The sequence below is a fragment of the Bombus huntii genome, chromosome 13 (genome assembly GCF_024542735.1).
Source record: "Bombus huntii isolate Logan2020A chromosome 13, iyBomHunt1.1, whole genome shotgun sequence".
In the NCBI taxonomy this organism is placed as follows: Eukaryota; Metazoa; Arthropoda; class Insecta; order Hymenoptera; family Apidae; genus Bombus; species Bombus huntii.
In genome coordinates, this window is record NC_066250.1 from 5,765,120 (window position 1) to 5,782,862 (window position 17,743).

Here is a 17,743-nt window from a genome sequence, read left to right on the forward strand (position 1 = left end):
AAGTTGATTTTTTCGATCACTTCTAGATTAAAGGATTGCGACGGTCGTAATTTTTACGAATACTTGCATCGTTCTTTTAAATGATTGTGAAATTTCAATTATTATATGCATTAAGATATGTATAATTTTGTGTGCTAGACTAGATTAGCCACGTAGTAGTGACACACGTATGTGAATATGAGTGTGTGGAAGTATGTGTGTGCGCGGCGTCTCGAAAAACAGATGAATGTAACTGTTCCGTTGGCAGTTTGATATAGAAGATGGTGAGACAAAGGAAGTACTGAGACACGTGCAAATGTATATCGAGGAAGATCCTGGAAATCGTTTATTAAATAAATCTAAAACTATTTTAGTATGAATTCTAAGTGTAACCTTAATGTTCCTTTACTGTTATTTCGCCAATTAAGATCCACAATTCTCAACAATATATTACACGGAAAGCATAGAATGATAATTCACGTTTCTTGTTTTTCAATATTTTTTAATTCAATACCATGTCAACTGATCGTATATTCGCAAAATTATCTTTCTATTAAATGTAGTGGAAGATGTTTATATCAGAAATATTGATTTCGACATTCTTGAAAAATTATTTTTTCATTATTTTCAAAGGAAAAATTATTTTCAAAGGATAACTTGAAATAAAAATAGTTCGTGTCATACTGCTATGGATACTTCGATTTCGTTCAACTGTATAAAACTGTAGAATCCAAGTGGAGGAGGAAACAGCGAAGAAGAAATTATGAATTAATTCTTTGAAAGTAGCGTAAGTGCAATATCGAAAAACGACGTTCAGTAACGTAAATTCGTTGGAAGAAATTGCCACATTGATCCTTAATTGGTCTGAATATTCCAAATAAAATACGATATAACAATAATCTCTGATATCCTCTGCAAAGACAATTAACCAGCAGGTTATTCTAAAGTTACAGGTCGCTATATTCACGAACAAAAACTTCTCTCCTGGTAGTACGGAACAAGATAAGAAGGCCTGTAGTCTAGGATTTTGAAAAGTGGCAGGAACCTTTACTGCCTCTGGTTAACGAAACGCTAGCCGGGGGGACAGTTTCAGCCTTGGTATTTTTACGTGGCACCTTTACGGTGCAACTTTTCATATCGGTTATAAAACTCACGCTGCTTTTATAAAATACGATCTACGAGGCTAAACATTTTTTTCTTCCTCTCAGTTCTGTTTAGTAAAATAAAAAGAGAAAATATAGAACACTCATAATTTCTCGTCGTTTCTTCGTGCTGTCTTCGGAAATAACAAGGTTCGATGGGTAACTAGCGTTCCATTTGGCAAGAAAATTACTGCGGCTTACCACTTTATCTCCCAAATTTCGCACGCGGCATGGCAGGTACACGGTCTGTCCGACGAATGCGCTGACGTTCGCCGCTGTCGGTTCAAAAACGGGCAAATCCCCTTCGGCTGAGTCATTATTGGCATCGTTTGGACGCCGCTGCGAGCCCTCCTTCGATATTTCACGAAGTTGCACAGGCGCTACAAGCAAAACAATTGGGTTTGTGAAATTATATTTCGTGAAAGGTATATTGTTGTTGTAATAGTCTGAAGTAGAAACTTCGCTAGTGGGTGTGTTAGTCATGGTTTGTTTCTATTGATCTCTATAACAAAAAATACAGCAAGAACCTCGCGAAAACGATCCGACAAGTCCATTTTTATTGATTTCCTCACTTTTGTGTTACTTGGTTAAAAAAAAAAGTAGATATTTTAACGTGGAATAGTTGAAGAGAGGAATATAACTCGATAAATTCCAAGGCTTTTAAAAATAGATGATAAATGTACAATGTTTTTTTTAGAAACAAATAATAGCAGTTTACTTGTAATGTTAATCTAACATAATTAATATGAATCTTCATAATTAATGTTACTGATATTTTCAAATATCCAGGAGGGCGACAAAACGCATATTTAGGCGTTTTATTAATACGTTCTACAATTCATTTTCATTGTATCAGATTTTTGTAGCCGTATAAAAGAAATACAAAATGATATGAAATTTAATATGCTTGGACCCCGTTGATTAATACGCAAACGCTGTAATAAATACGATAATATGGCAATATTTTTTGCAGCCACTGTAAGCAGCATTTTTAATGGAATCCATTAGTCTCGTAACTCTTACACGGTAGCTCATACATTTTTCCGCCAACGAAGGAATTACCCCAAAAGAAACTTAACTTCTTTGAAATATTTTCTTTCTTCTTAAAAAGAAAAGAAGGCTCGAGAAATTCCAACAGACTCGTAAAATTCTCCTCGATATTCCAGCGGAAGATAAAAGAAAAATCACATGGATCTTGTTTGCTCATTAAACGCCTCGCTTTCCCTGGATTAATCCGCGTTAATCTCGAGGAACGAGATCGGGATATCCGTTTTCTTTCATCTCATGTGAGTCTCTTTCTCGTTTTTCGACTTCTTCCCTTCTGCGTGTACGACTGGACACGTGTTACCCGTAATCTGTTGGAGTTTCCCCGAATGAACTCGTCCGTCGGAATGGTCGCGAGCTCTATTCGAACGGTTGCCTCGTTAGTATACCTAGGAACAGTCTCTCCATCATCATCCATCATCATCAGAACGACATGGAACGATACCTATTCGCGATTGACAGGGATTGATCCGAAAGGAAAGTTGGGAATAAAAGCATGGTTCATCACGACCTTACTAACACAACGTGGCGAGCCACAGAAAAGGAGCAGTTTCCCTTCATCTCCAAATCTTTCGAAATACGAAAGAAACCCATAAAAGACCCATTTTCTTCGAATTCTTGATCATACGTTCGTACCTATAAATCTTCAAAAATTTCAAGATACGTACGAAAGTGATTCGTAAATGATTCGCAAAAGACTCGACTTTCCTGGAATATTCAACTCTCCTTGATAATCCTTGATGAGTACATCTGTCCTTATTTATTATTTTTGGATGGATGAGAAGACTGCGGAGGGGAAAACGCGGTAGCTTTTATCATTTGCGCGAAATGAAACGGGGAATTTTAGCTGCTTTTCGTTGTAGACTCGTAATAATGACTCATGTTCGAGATGAACGAATCACAGTAGCTTTCGAAATTCATAAAAAAGAAAAAGAAAATAATGAGAAAGGGAAAAGGATGTAACAGCTGTATTCTCTTGTCCTCGTCTCTTCTACGCTTTCTACTACCCTTTTACAGTCACTGGATCGCGGACACGCTTTTTTCTCGAGGTCGAAAACACAGTCGGATAAATTTAATTGGACCGTAACCGAGCGCGTGTAGCTTGAAACGCGGAAAGAAAAAAGAAGAGAGACGAGAATCGCTATGCTCGAGGTGCAAAAGTGCTATCGAATTATCAAACGAAGCCAACCAGAACGAGCCGCTGACATCGTAACTCGCTGTGCTGACTGTTTCGCATAAACAACGTTCTACCCAAACATAGAGGCTGGGTATCCTCTTTCCATCGTGTGCAACCAACAACTTTCCCCTTCGTCCCTCTCTCGTTTCGTGGTCTCACGTTAACGTGTCACAGGCCGTTCTTCCCCAGAGGGGCGAAGCTCGGTATACAGATAACGCCCGTATATACAGCAGCACGCTGGCGTCATACAAATGACCAACTTCCCCTCGGCTGGTTTCCCAACGTCGCACGAATTCATCCTATCCCGACCTACTGATAACTGCAGATTAATTGACAAAAAGCAGAGCTCGCGAATACGGATGATGTACACGGGTTGAAAATCGTCGTGCAGCGGAGGGATTTAGTTACACGTCGACCTTTACCTCTTTATTTAGCGTTGCCCCGGGAAATGGGGTTGGGATATCGAGCCGCGTGACGAATTTATAGGCAACCGAGGGGGCTCACTGTTGACAGAGTAGAGTCAAAGGGGAGGATAGAAAAAGCTTAACACTTTCGCGCTGCTAGACGGGAATTTATGTTTTTGCCTAGTAAATGAACGCTGCACTATGAATTAAAAAGGAAATGTTTCCTTTTTATATTTTTGCATAATTTACCACTATGCTTTGAATGTAAGAAAAGAACGCTTTTTTTATATTTTTGCATAATTGGATACTGCACTATGAATTTAAATAAAATGCTTTTTATGTTTCTGTATAATTGAACACTGCAGCAAGAGTTAAAAGTAATGTTTTCTACGTTAGAATTTATAATATATATATCTATATATATATATGTATATATGGTAGTTTTTAATAGTAGATACATTGGTAAAAATGATGGTTTTGGGCAATTACTTTTATCACTCTAGTTATAATCTGTCTGTTATAACATATTTTCAGGTACACATTAAACGTTAATAATTCTAGTGTTAACTACTTGTACACATTTTTGTTTTGTGAGCAAGTTTCACGACGAATATATCAGAACTTTTTGCACTATAATTTTTCCTCCGAGAATATAAAGTTGTTTATGCACTCCATCGCCTTTATTGTTGCACTTTATATCCTTGCATTGCATATCTGAACTTTTATGTGCACGTGCATATACGTTTCATATTTCTAGCATAATTTCAAGATATTATTTTATTTCGGCCCTTTATTCCTCTTCTCGTTTGCATACGTACCCATTTATATTAGACCGTATGTTAAATAAATATGAGTGTTTTGAACATTCCCCTACAAAACTGGAAGTATTTAAATAGCTGAAGTTAACGTATAATTTATCTGTCTACCAAACCAACGTATCTAACAAACGTCTTTAAAATATGCATATTTAATCTTACGTTATTATGGTAAAAAATTACCACAATTATAAAGAACAGACATTATCTCTCAGAAATGTCAGAAACAAAAATAACTGCTGAATATTCCCGGTGTCCCACTATAGCATCGCAAAGTTAAGAAAACCATCGAAATGAAGAATAAAGAAATCCGCTACTTCAGATTTTATTCTTCGCTTTAAGAAAACAGCAAAATCTCTCCAATGGTAGAAACTATAATCGAAATGAGATTAAATATCCGAACACGTGCCTGTAATCCTAATCAATACCCTTAAGAGAATCAGTAGAACGTGCTCGAACGTGTCAGCCGCCTTATCTCAGCCACACCGTCGCGTTACTTCGTCTGACCAAGCACCGTCTGTTTCTATTTTTTCGCCGCTATGGGCACGCTCAGAGGAAACTACCCGTAGATGATTCATTCCTTCGCCACTTTCTTTACCCCTTAAGCTATTCCCCTTCCATCGACGTAGCTTTATAATATTATAAACCGTATACAGGGTCCCGTAAACCGAAAGTGTTTTCTTTCTGTCTCTAGCTGAGCCGCGGGGTATTTTCCTTTGGCCGATCATCGAGACATTTCATTTTTTTCTGCTTTTTTTCTTTTACCTTCCCCCTTGGGTTGTCCCTTTTTAAAGAATTATGCCTCAAGCGCAACGCCACCAACTCTCTCCAACGCACGCCAGTTTCATTTCCATTGGCGCTGAAGATTGACTAGAATAATTGTACAGCGACGCCTCAGGCTCTCTTAGTCGGTAATTAAAGAAAAACAATAGCTATGTTTGGGATGTGACAGACACGTTTCAAAAGATAGGGATAAAATTTCGAAAGATTCGTTAACGAAATTAAAAGTTCGTAGATTAAAACGTCGTGACGAAATTTGAAAATATTTGCCGAAATTTTGGAATTTCGTTGATCAAAATATCGTGATAAAATTGTGCAACACTTATCGAAATGTCAAAGCCCCGTAGATCGAACGATCATCATAAAATATTGAAACATGTCTGTATTATAATTCTCTACTGGAGTTCTCTAGTTGGCTTAGCAATTGCACATTTCATTCTGCACCCATTAAAGCAAAACTAAAGTGGATTTATCCGAGTCTATTACATAGTAAAGTTACTGTGAAACGCCACAGTGGATTAATTGGTTTATCGATCAATTAAGTATTAAGAACGCGATAGGTAGATGGTGCTTAAACGACAAGCTACTTTACTCACTAACTTTTTCATGGAAATTTTAACTTTCGATCCCCTATCGCTAGCCTTATAAAATGACACGAAAGTATATCTAACTCAAACTTAAAGCTTATTTCAAACATTCATTATAGAAAATTCAGCAAGGTATATAGGTTCTAAATAGATTCTTCAAACGTCAAAAACTTTTTACTCCAGCCACATAGTATTACTTCTATTTCTTTTTCTATGTCGTCCTTTTCCTTCTTACGATATTTTATTTATATTAAATACATAAAATTACATAAAAATAAGCGTAGCGTTAAAAATGTAACTATATATCGTTTACAAAAAAAAAAAAAAAATATGCAACGAATAATTAAGCTCAATTCGTATAGTCTACAACGTGTTGATATCGACGTTGTACCCGATAAAAGTAACCGCGGCAAAAAGTAGTCATTCGTTCTGTTTGCAGTGTAAGGCGACGCGATAAAAGAGAAACGCGCTCTGGTGAATCTCCTTGGGTGTGTTCACGATAAGGAGGCAGAGGCGGCACGTCCCACGAAATACAAATATCGCTTTCGAATGGAGCACCGACGAGGACGCGTATGTACGTCGGCATTAAGGCGAATTACTACGTGCTAAATCTCACGGCGTTACGCTATCTTTCGTAGGCACTCGACTCACCTCCTCGAAATCTCTCTCGCCCTGCTATTACGACCGAAGCTTTTTTCACCGGCAAACGACACTTTTATTTCCCGAAAGTATTATCCCGATTTTTGCCCCTTTTTGCACCCGTCTACGTAACGCGCGATTCCTCTTAGGGAGGAGGAGGACGCGTGTCGTTTGCGTAAAACGATGACGAACGATGTTTAAATCCGCATTCGAAGGAAACGAAGGGGGGATTATGGGAACCATTACGTACGAAAGTAAAGAACGTCTTATCGTAGACGCAATAAAGATTGGAAGTTTTTGAAGAGCCTCTTTCGTTACAAATAATAGCTGAAATGCCATATATTTAATACGATTTTTCTGAGAATCTGCTACTTCTACGTAATGCTTGCAGGTTTTACAATATAAGAGAGAAATCGAAAATTTGATTGCAATGCGACAAACTGTCGTGAATTTCAAAGAAAAGCTTCAAGTGGCAGTATCTTTAATTTAAAAAAATTGTGGCTGAAGTTAAACTCTCCTATTAAATTCCAGCTATTAAATCTAAATGGAAATATCAGATCGTCTTATAAAGCTATAAGTAATACGATTTTCCTGTAAGTTGAGTTCGGAACGATGAAATACTTCCACGATTTTAAAACAAAATTCCCGGCGTAAACTCTGTACTTAATTTCTTTTTCGAGAAGGATGTGCTTGTCCCACTTTTTTACTGAGGTTTTTAATTTTAGAAATGAGAGAAGCTCTCCAGTTCATTTGATATATTCATATTCTTAATTCTGTGATATATTATGTACCGAAAGTAAACCGTGAATGTTTATACAATATTTATAATATCAAAAATATGAAAATATCCAGACAATATAGAATTAAATATTTCAAAGAAAATATTCTCTTCCTCTCTCTGTCTTTCCCTTAGCGCAAAATTTACTAAGAGAAACACGTCTATATTTAGGTTCCATTTCTCCAATTGTACAAATAAATGTATACATTCACACAGTTAGCCTATACTTTCTAAGGACATTTTTACATCTTCATCACTGCAATACCGACACTTTCGCTATTTGCAAGCAGAGAATCCAGTGATGCGATTATTTAAATTCTTCTCGTTTCGTTTAACTCCACCTACGACCATCCACTTTGCTGGACGGCATTGGGTACACGGTTTCTCGCATCATAAATCTCCATTTAGAAGAAATAGTCATCGAGAAGGTAGGATATCGGATAGGCGAAACGTCGAAGCCACGAAGAAAGAGTGGGATGGGAATAACAGTTGGTGACTATAAAACTACAAAGCAAACCAGCCGTTAATCTTACGTCTGTCTCGAATCCTGCGGCGGTCTACCGCTCTTAAACCAGACCAAACCCCATCCCCTCCCCTCAACCGTCTCAACCCCAAACCCTTAGCGTTCCGTCGCTCGAAACAATGAGGACGAAAGTTTACGGTCGCGCTAGGCCACCGAGAGAATCATATATTTTCGCCGCAATGCTCGTAAAGTGCGGTCGCTCTTGCCAGTCGGCACATCGCTGTGCGAGACCAACCCCCCGGTTACGTAGCCGTTGTACATGCGAGTACATCGCCGTGTCAGCGTGTCACTGGCCACTGCCTCCACGTAATTTCCGCGAAAGTGGACATTTCCTTGTCGACCGTATACTTTTTCCACTTTTCTGCGTGCCTTCGTGGAACGCTTTGCCACGACGAGCGGACAGAATCAATGGGTTTACCCGTTTCTGACTTTTGCTTTATTGCTCTTTGCTGGGTCGGCCGCTGAAACGTGCTGGAACGCTCGAATGGGACTACGGGTCTGTCTGTTACGCTCGCAGCTAGTGATGAGATGAAGCAGATTGCAAGTTAGTTCGAGTCCGAGCGTAAGACTTGAGACGGAAACAAAGTATGCGTTTAAATATTTGTTATGGCATTTCCATAGTAATTAAACGATATAGTTAGACCATTGATATATTAAATCTCGTATGATTTAGTAAAGTTTTTATATCGCTGCAAAAATTGAACATTATGAAAATCGAGTGTAAACTCTGATAAAAAGATCCGATAAAAGATAAGAAGAATTTCGTTGGAAGATAAGGATACGTGTCAATACTTGTTGTAGCCACTATACATCAAGCAAATTGCAAGTTGAGTGTGAGGTTTGAAACAGAAACAAACTATGCTTTTAAGTTGATTGGAACTTAGGTAAGAAAAGTTCAGTTTCTTTATAAGCAGTTGAACGAATGTATAGATGGTAATTTCTTAAGTATATATAACTGATTCTTAATTAAATAGATTGCAGTCGTTTTAACCAGAACATTAGACTGTGCTACCTTTGTTTTGCTATTTATAACGGTAACAATAACTCTCATTCAACGTGACACAATTCGCCGAAATTCCGTCTCTCTAAATTCTGACTCTCGTTCTCATAGTCGCCGTAACTCTTCCATAATCCTCACAATTCTTTCCCTAAGTTCTCACTCGCACATTCTTTATGAAGAAATATGTAGCATGCGATGCTCTGCTTCACTTGTTCAAAAAGTCTCTAGCAGCGAATGTTAATTTTCTACCTAGAAGTTTTTCTTCTCGAGACGAGAATCTATCTTTCCATACAATGATGAGATCGCTATATTAACACTTGGTTTTAAGTGACTTTGATTGCTTAAATGCTTTTGAGATTTGGAACAATAGGTGTGAAGAGAATTGCTCTTTATTAGAGGATAAATGAAATCAGCGAAATAAAACGGAAATGGTTTTGAAAATAAAATCCACTCCGCGTAGAGAGGCTTTATCTACGAATATAGCAGAGATTCGAATCTTCTCTCTAATGAGAAAAGAGGTTCGTTCTTGATTTCATTGGCAAAGAGTTGCTCGAGCGAGGCTTGAATCGTTATAGAGTTGCTCCTGAACGAAATTTACTTTGCCGATGCTTCAAGAAATGGAACTTACACTTTCATTCCCAGCTGGGAACGTTACACAGAATGAGTTTCCCAAATGGTCGAGTATAAGTCCAAAGTAATTCCAGAGCATTGTATGTTATAAGCATTGTATATCATTCCAGACTTAATATCCAGTTTCCAATGTTGCGATCGTCCATCCACTCTAAATTCATCCATCTTCTAATTACATTCATATCAATTATTAATTACATCTATAAACACTGTTGCGCTATAATTTCACGTGTCGTATAACGAACTCGTTCGATCCATCTTTTCGCAACATAAATTATGCTGCGTTGCAATTCTAATTGTCGCTGCGAGTGAAAGCTTACAACGGTAGTTGTTCCATTGTTTAACAAACTGGGCCACCGCCATCGACGTAGCAATGGAAACCTGAATATCCTATTACAATGTCAAGTAATTCCAAGACAGGACATGTGTCCTATAGTATAATAATAGTTTCTGGTGACAATGGCTACATCTCGATTGTTAAAACATTCACGATTTCGAATAGCAAGACGCAGGTCGAGGGTCGACTGGCTCTAAGTTATCGTAAAGCACGAACAATCCTAGCAATTTGAGAACATTTATGGCGAGCGACGTAATACGACTGGGTGCAATCGTCTTCATCTTCGAAATTTCTATCGTGTTCTCGCATAAACTTGCCGGTCCACGACCTCGCCCCCTTGCTTTATTTGCATATGATGCATTCACACGGCCGTGTCACATGCGTACACGACACTTCCGTGTGTTCATGTGACATGCATACCTGCAGTTAGACAGTTGAAACGACGCACAGGGGTAATGGATGTACTTTGCGATGTAGTTCGCTGTCAGCTACTATTTCGCCGTAATTGTAATATAATAAATGTAACGGCGCTCGAACCAAATTTCGCATAGAGCTTCGAACGAAATTAGAAATCGACATCTGGTTGTTTGGAATTCGCAAAAAGTCATGCAAACGTTTCTTCACGTTGTACATTTAGTGGTAAATATATGGATAGAGGAAGTTCTTGTAATAAGTTTAACATAGTTTAAATCGTAATTATTACGCGAAATAAGAATTGGAAAGTTAATTTTATATTTATAATGGTCCTGAGTATACGAAACGTCGAAAAATAATTTCTTAGTCAAGTACTTGGCCTCGCTATCAAATTACATGTGATAATTCCTTAGTAAACAGAAACTTGGTATACTAATTATCAGTATTGTATGCAATTTGACATTTCAAAAGTTAGCTTATCAATATAACATCAAAACAACCACATGTTCTATTGCAAAGCCCTATGGAAAACCTATTGAAATTTCTCAAACTTTACATCGCAATAGCTCTGAATATAATAAGGCGTCATCAACGGCACGAAGCACGTTAAAAGCGGCAATTCGTCTCCTTTAAAATGCTTTTTACATCGTCCCGATACGACGCCCTGTTCCCGAGATATCGTCGTGTAAAGAGGAAGGGAATTTTTAATAATTTACTCGCTCTATCCTTGTCGCACACTCGGACCTCTCTCTTCCTCTTTCTCTAGCACGCGCTCACTGACCTACCCCGCACTAGCGATACGTGCGCTGGTCAGTGACAGACGCTGAGTCAGCGTTTTTTTTACCATTGCTATTGCGGCGTACGCATTTCCAAGAAAAAATGTAGGTCACGCTGCATTCAGGAATTCGGTATTCCCTGTAACTTAATGAGCAACTTAGAACAGCCATATCTCCGAAACCAGCTGAGATATCGAGATGAAACAAAAAACATAATAATGAGCATACTCTCCCCTATCGATGGACATGAATTTTAGTGCACATTTGAACGAGTATTTTAACTCGAAGTGAACATTATATTAACATCGTTCCATTGATTTCGATTAATTATCTCCAAAGGCAGTTGAGATATCGGGATGAAAGAAAAAACATAGTAATGAGCATGCTCTCCCCTATCCATGGACGTGAACATTTCAACGAATGCTTTAACTCGAAGTGAACATTATATTAACATCGTTCCATTGATTTAATTAATTACATTACGAAACTAGTATAATTATACATTCATATGGTATAGTATTATCCCATTGTACAGTAAATTAATTCGCCAACGTTATAACCGGGCATCATTGCGACTACACTGTACGATGAATTACTTAATTGGGAAAAAACTCAATTGTTTATAATTCATTCCGTAATAACACGCCAAGCATATTGAATTAAATACCGCCAGGCTGGAGTACGATTGAAAAATTCAAATTAACGAGAAACCAGTTTATTAAGCCGGACTCATTTGCTTCAACGTAATTACATCGCAACACGGGTTTTTTCACCGTTTCTCGCGATTATTCCAACTTGTAGTTTGGTTGCGAATTGTCGGTCTCGGATTAATCGACCGCGTGCACCTGCGATAATTACAGCTGTGCCTAATTTACGCTCGATCAACGGGCTCGTTCTCAACGGCGTGCTGCACGCCACGCCGTATATTACGTCCATAGTTCGCGGAGGAAATATAGAGACCGTGAGCAACTTCGACGAGGAATTACTAATCGTGGAACAACTCGGCTACGGTTAAAGGGAAAGTGAAATTTCCCGAGACAAGGGGATGGAACACGGTGTAAACAGCGTAGAGCTCTCGTCATGGTTAGGCTGAAGAACTACCACGTGCTCGACACGTGTGTTTGCGCGCGTGCTTGTCGTGCACGCATCGCGGGGTACATCCCATTGCATCGGCTCGGGTTACGGATTATAAACGTCGCGTAATTCGCGCAGAAACAGCGAGCTGAAGTGAAATTTGCCAGTCACGCCACATCATGCCGCGTAAATACGACTCTGCCGTGGGAGTACAGGGGAGAACGTTGGTCTTTTTCACTTGCCAGTGGCAATTCGTACAGTTCCATGCACATTTTTCTCTCGTCCTTTCTGCGTCTGTTCGTGTTACTATTTTCAAGCGAACTACTAGATTCGAAAAAACGAACGGTTTTGTTAAACGTGCGCGGCATATTAACTCCAAATAATGTAAAGTCTCGCGTTCTTTCTCTTTAAACATTTATCGTTTCATTAACGTCGGGGACCGTTTTATTTTGTCACGTGGGCTACTGTTCATATTGTTTCAATTAATTAACTGTTGGTAAGATTAAAGAAGGATCGAGAGAAAAGGGGGTTTGCAAAGGCAAAAAGAGATTAAATTGATGTAGCGTCCGGGAAATGTACGGGAAATGAAGACGTATTAGAAAGACGGAGAGCAGCGGGACAAAGAAAAGGCAGCGTGCCGCTAATAAAACTAGACTAAACGGACTTCTTCAACTTTACAGGGGAGACAAAAGGCTAAAAGGGGGCGAGGAGGAAGAGAGACGATGAAAGACGAAGAGAAAGGACAAAAATGTTAGAACTCCCTTACTGGTGACTGGAACAAATACTTTCGTCTGTTTTATTTCTTTGCTGTTCGAGGAACTGTGTCATGCGTCGTCAATGTTTCAGGCAAGTACCTTTAGAATTTCTTCCTCCTCGGAGAACAGTTCGTCTTTTTTCCTCATTTTATCAGTAAGCTAATAAACCTTTAAATGAACTGAATCTACAAAAGGTTGAGAGAACAGATAATCACAATTAATTTTTATTTTCCTCCGTTCGTTTTCTCATTATGGTAAAAACTCTGTCACGCGAAGATACTTGTAGAGAAAAGATTCAAAGGTTCTGTTTGTTATTCGCTTTGCGGACGAAAAAAGAGAGAAAGAGGAGAAGGACTTCTTTCCGTACTCGAAACAACCGCTGTGTTTCAAGTAATAAAATTAAACGACTCGACCTCGGTATAAATATGTGTGTAACTCGAGACACGAGAATGGTTAGCTAGGAATTATGATAACGTTTGTCTTGACGTTGAAAAAAAAGCAAAGGGTGAAAGAATGGTAAGGGTACGAAAATTACGAAGGGGAATAAAAGCGTAAAAGACAGAGGGATGCAGATAAAGGGAGAGGAGGGTTGGAGGCGGACCAAGGGCTAGAAAGGGGCGAAAAAGGTATGGAACAAGGGTGGCGAGAAACTTGAAAAATGCGAGGAGAGGCGAGAAAGCTTTCTGGGTTTCATGGGTGGAAAATAGGTGGCAGGTAGCCGCACTTCTAAAGAGAAGAAATCACTCGACCGGATCCGGTCGTCTATTTTTTGCTTTTCTTTCCCTTCCTTTTTTTTCTATTTACCTAACGATCCGTTGAACGGGCCGTTTCTGTCCGTCAGAATGACGGAACACGATATCTCAACGTCGAAACGGAAGCTGTCCGCTCGCTCGCCGCTGAATTTTCTCGCGCGACGAAATTAATGCACGGCGATCAATCCACCCTGTTGATGCGCACTTCGCGAAACGCTTATCGCGTAACGACTGCTCAAATTAAAACTTAGAGACGCAAGAACCGAGCACAGAGGGAAAAGGTTCTATTGGCGTACGGATAAAACTTCATCGACTTGCAGTTAGGAATGAAATAATATTAAACGTGTAATTAAACAATGTATGTTGCGTGTACGATTGCAAAGAATTGCTGTAATTTCGCTTAAAGAGAATTCTTTCAATTTGAAACTGGAAATGTTAACTCTCCTAGCTAGGAAAAGCTAACTAGGTTTGTTACTTTAGAAGATTCCAATTTTGTAATTCTTAAATTTCAATTTAAGGACCGGAGAATTCGAATTCTTGATATAATAACTCAGCAATGGTCCGTCAATCTGGCCATAAAAAATGACCCACTTTCTACTGGCGGGGTATTAACTCCTCGAAGCGACGTCTACCTCTTTTGAGTACGAATCGCTTTTAAAATCGCCAGCAAGCCGAACCTGTTGGCGAACTTTCGTAATTGGCCGAACTACTTTGGACAACTTAATTTTTCGCTCGGGTCAGGTTGATTCAGCCACTAAAACGCAAATAAAACCACGGATAGCTCGGTCGGTGAAATTCAACTTGCTACGCTTCGACTATATGAAACAGGCAGCGTTTTACATATCCGGGATCATAACTGACAACTTAACTGGCTTCAGAAAATTACGTTGAAACGATTCGAGCCACGATACAGTCACGTCATAAAGATCGAATAATGCCTGAAGAAACTATCGTGAATTACCTCCCCCTCTCTCTTTCTCTCTCGATTTTCTCTTCCTCTTGCCCGCGGACAGGGGGCAATTTTCTCTCCTCTCGCGTTTCCACGGTTTATTGAAAAAGCTGAACAGAAGAGGAGAGCATGAAAGTTCGCAATTTGCACCAAGTGCGAGGCTGTCTCGTTGAAGCGGCGCGGAGATCGGGTCGAAAGTTCAATCTCGTCTCCGCTCGCATTTCGACCGATATTTTGTTCCGCGAAGCGCTTCCTCTCTATCCCTTTCTCGCTTTCACAGTGTCTCTCTAATTCTCTTCTCCCTTTGCGCCTCGCCGCTCGCGGATTGATTTTTACGATCCAACTTTTATATTGCCCGCGGCCGCAGCGAGGCTTCGCTCGATTTCAATAAAATTAATTACAAACTACCGACTGAGACGTCCAGATCGTCGGACGGGCGCCGCTTTTAATTAGTGTTCCGGAGAAATCGAATAAATGACTAGCTGGACTCCTCGGCTTTCGTCATCGATTCTGGTAATTTCGATAATGAAACGTCTCTCGTCGGGAAGGATATTTTCTCCCATCTGGCGTCTCGTGATAATTGCAGCGCCTTTCGAACATGATTACTCGGCTCTGCTGGGAGTCACGGAATGCACGATAAATTTAATCAGAGCGCAATTGTCTGTTACGTGTACGAAATGATTTCGCATCGACTTTCTTCGTGGACGAAGACTTTAAGAAAATAGGACCGAGACGATTATCGGTTTCGTTTAAAGCTAGATTAAGATGGATGCACGTAATAGGGAGTAAATTGAGGATAAATTACAGACGGGGGTACGAAGGAGCACTCTTGTTTCTCTTTCGTTCGGAGGATTACTTGCTCGCAATACAGCCAGACATTAACGACAATTGTCCCCTCCGTGTTTAATGTAGATTTCAAGGCCGTAGAACGCGATCGACAAGTGACACTGTAGACGCTGTTGCACAGGAATCAAACGAAGAACGTGGTGTAGAATTACGTTTTATCGAACTAAGACTCTGTATGCGTACCGTATATAGTATGTTCTACTATTTTCCCAAGCAAACTTTGTCTGGCTATGTTAGGATATAACATAAATTTGTCGTGTTTTTATATTCATTATGCGCCATTTATTATACAGTTTAGAGTAGAGAAAAAGTCAAAAAACTTCTGTACTTTTTGACATATTAAAGTTTCGTTTTTACAGCCCAGTAAAATTTCATAAAAAACGTTAGAACTCACGGATCGCAATAAATTTCGAGTGAACTGACGGCTCAAATATAACTTTTAACTTTTATAAGAAAAGAATAGACTCGCAGACAATGTAGTTAAAAAGAAACTGGCATAAAAATATAGGATAGTAAAAAATTAGATTTATTATACTATTCTGTTCATTTTGGTTTTATTTCGTCTCAATCAATCAATCAACACCGATACCAATGTTTGCTTGATACCTCTAGCTTTAATTAAAGTTATTCGCACAAAAAATTCTATTGCTGTAAAATAGAAAAGATATACGTATATTCGTTTTTGTTATAACAAAGCTTCGAACATTGTTTCGCATATTTATATGTACGAAATAATCTGATAAAACGTTTGCTATGTGAAATGTTAGGAAAAAGTTTGTATACCAGATGCAAACAGATACGCGAAAAACAAAATCACTTCTGAAAATTTCATATCAATTCTGCCATATAATTTTACTTCTAGTCAAATATCAAGTTTGTTTGTCGCAAAAATTGCTGCACAAACAGGAAGAATAAAATAGTTTTTCGAAAAGTTCCGTGTACTCTATTCTACTATTTAACACTAGTCAAACATCGCGTTTATTTTTCGTGAGCGACGAAGGATTAGCCAAACAGACACAGTGCGATATGTAAAATTAATCACCGTGAACACACAGAGAGAGATAGAGAGTGCCCAAAGGAAAAAGAGCAAACGTCGAGTTGGTCGTTTATTTGTAAACCTTTGTGAGATTAGTTTCTGAAGCCCAGAAAGCGGAAGTGGCAAAACGAAGAAGAGAATAAAAAAAAAAGCTACACGGAGAATGAAAGAGAAGGATGCATGCACGGCGCCAAGTGCAAGTTGCTCGTGAAAGCCATATGACGTAGGCGCATACCAAATAATTTATTTCTGGCTGTGTGGATGTGCACGTGGATGTATGAAACGTACGAGGGAATGTTCTAAAAGGAAACGGTTCGTGCAAGGATAATACCGTCCTGGCCAAAGTGCGAAGCTCGTCCCTCCAATTAGTTGCACAATGCAATTACCGTGGGTATTATTCCATTACGATGCCTGTTGTTCGAGTAATTTAATCATTGCGCGGCTCCTTATCTAATGTATTATTCTGAAAACCCGGAGAGGCAGAGGAAAGAAAACCGGCGCGGATGAGTTTTCGTTATCTTCTACCATTCGACGCGAGGAAATATGTAAAATAAATAAATATGAAAGATACTTGGTTAAGAGAAAATTATATTGCGGTTACTTCTATTTGTCGACGAAATTCAGAAATTAAAGTGTAGTGAGTAAAATGAAAATACTTTCAGGAGCACTATATTTTATTATTCAACTGCAGGAAATATGATAAATATTCGTGGAAGATGTTTGATTCTGAGATATTTTCTGAAGAGATTAATAAATTACGATGCAACGAATACATTATAGATGTGCATATAAATTATTATCTTTACGAATATAATTCTATCTAATTAGAGATTTATTTCGCTTGGTAGAGATTATAGCGTGTACTATAATTTAGATATTTTGTGTGCTTTTGTATATTATACGCATTCGGAGCATATTGTAATATCTTTAAATTTCCATAAATGTATAAACATCCGCCGTCTGAACATGAATTTACTCGTTGTTTAAACAAAGCAGGTAAATTCGCTTATTATCTACGTATTTCTTAAATTATGTAATTTTCTTTATTCATCGAAAAATAAACCTAAATCCATAAAAGAAGAAAAAAATGTCTACTTACAACGGATAAATATTTACTTAATATTAATTTATCGACGAACCCATAATCCTGATTATAAATGCAAATCCTCTTAAAAGATAGTCAGGATGAAAACAGCGGAGAAGCAGCTGTAATCGAAAGGTGCACCAGTTAACAGGTTGATAAAGCGGCCGAACAACTTTACCCTACCTCAGCGAAACTTTTAAATGAACAAATTCACGGCACGCT

At 38.7% G+C, this 17,743-nt stretch overlaps 2 protein-coding genes across 9 annotated transcripts in view; one reads left to right on the forward strand and one right to left on the reverse strand.

The window, feature by feature from the left end:
* Positions 1-17,743, forward strand: part of LOC126872395 (basement membrane-specific heparan sulfate proteoglycan core protein-like) — a 291,064-nt gene that overhangs the window by 261,017 nt on the left and 12,304 nt on the right. For all 7 annotated transcript variants that reach the window (XR_007691963.1, XR_007691964.1, XR_007691965.1 and 4 more), the window contains one exon: positions 12,780-12,949. The gene's annotated coding sequence lies outside the window, so the exon portion shown is untranslated. The remainder of the gene's footprint in view (positions 1-12,779; positions 12,950-17,743) is intronic.
* The window catches only part of LOC126872393 (uncharacterized), a 116,649-nt gene that overhangs the window by 76,440 nt on the left and 22,466 nt on the right, over positions 1-17,743 (reverse strand). For both annotated transcript variants that reach the window (XM_050632297.1, XM_050632298.1), the window contains exon 3: positions 1,323-1,501. In XM_050632297.1, the coding sequence (XP_050488254.1) occupies positions 1,323-1,501 (179 nt within the window). The remainder of the gene's footprint in view (positions 1-1,322; positions 1,502-17,743) is intronic.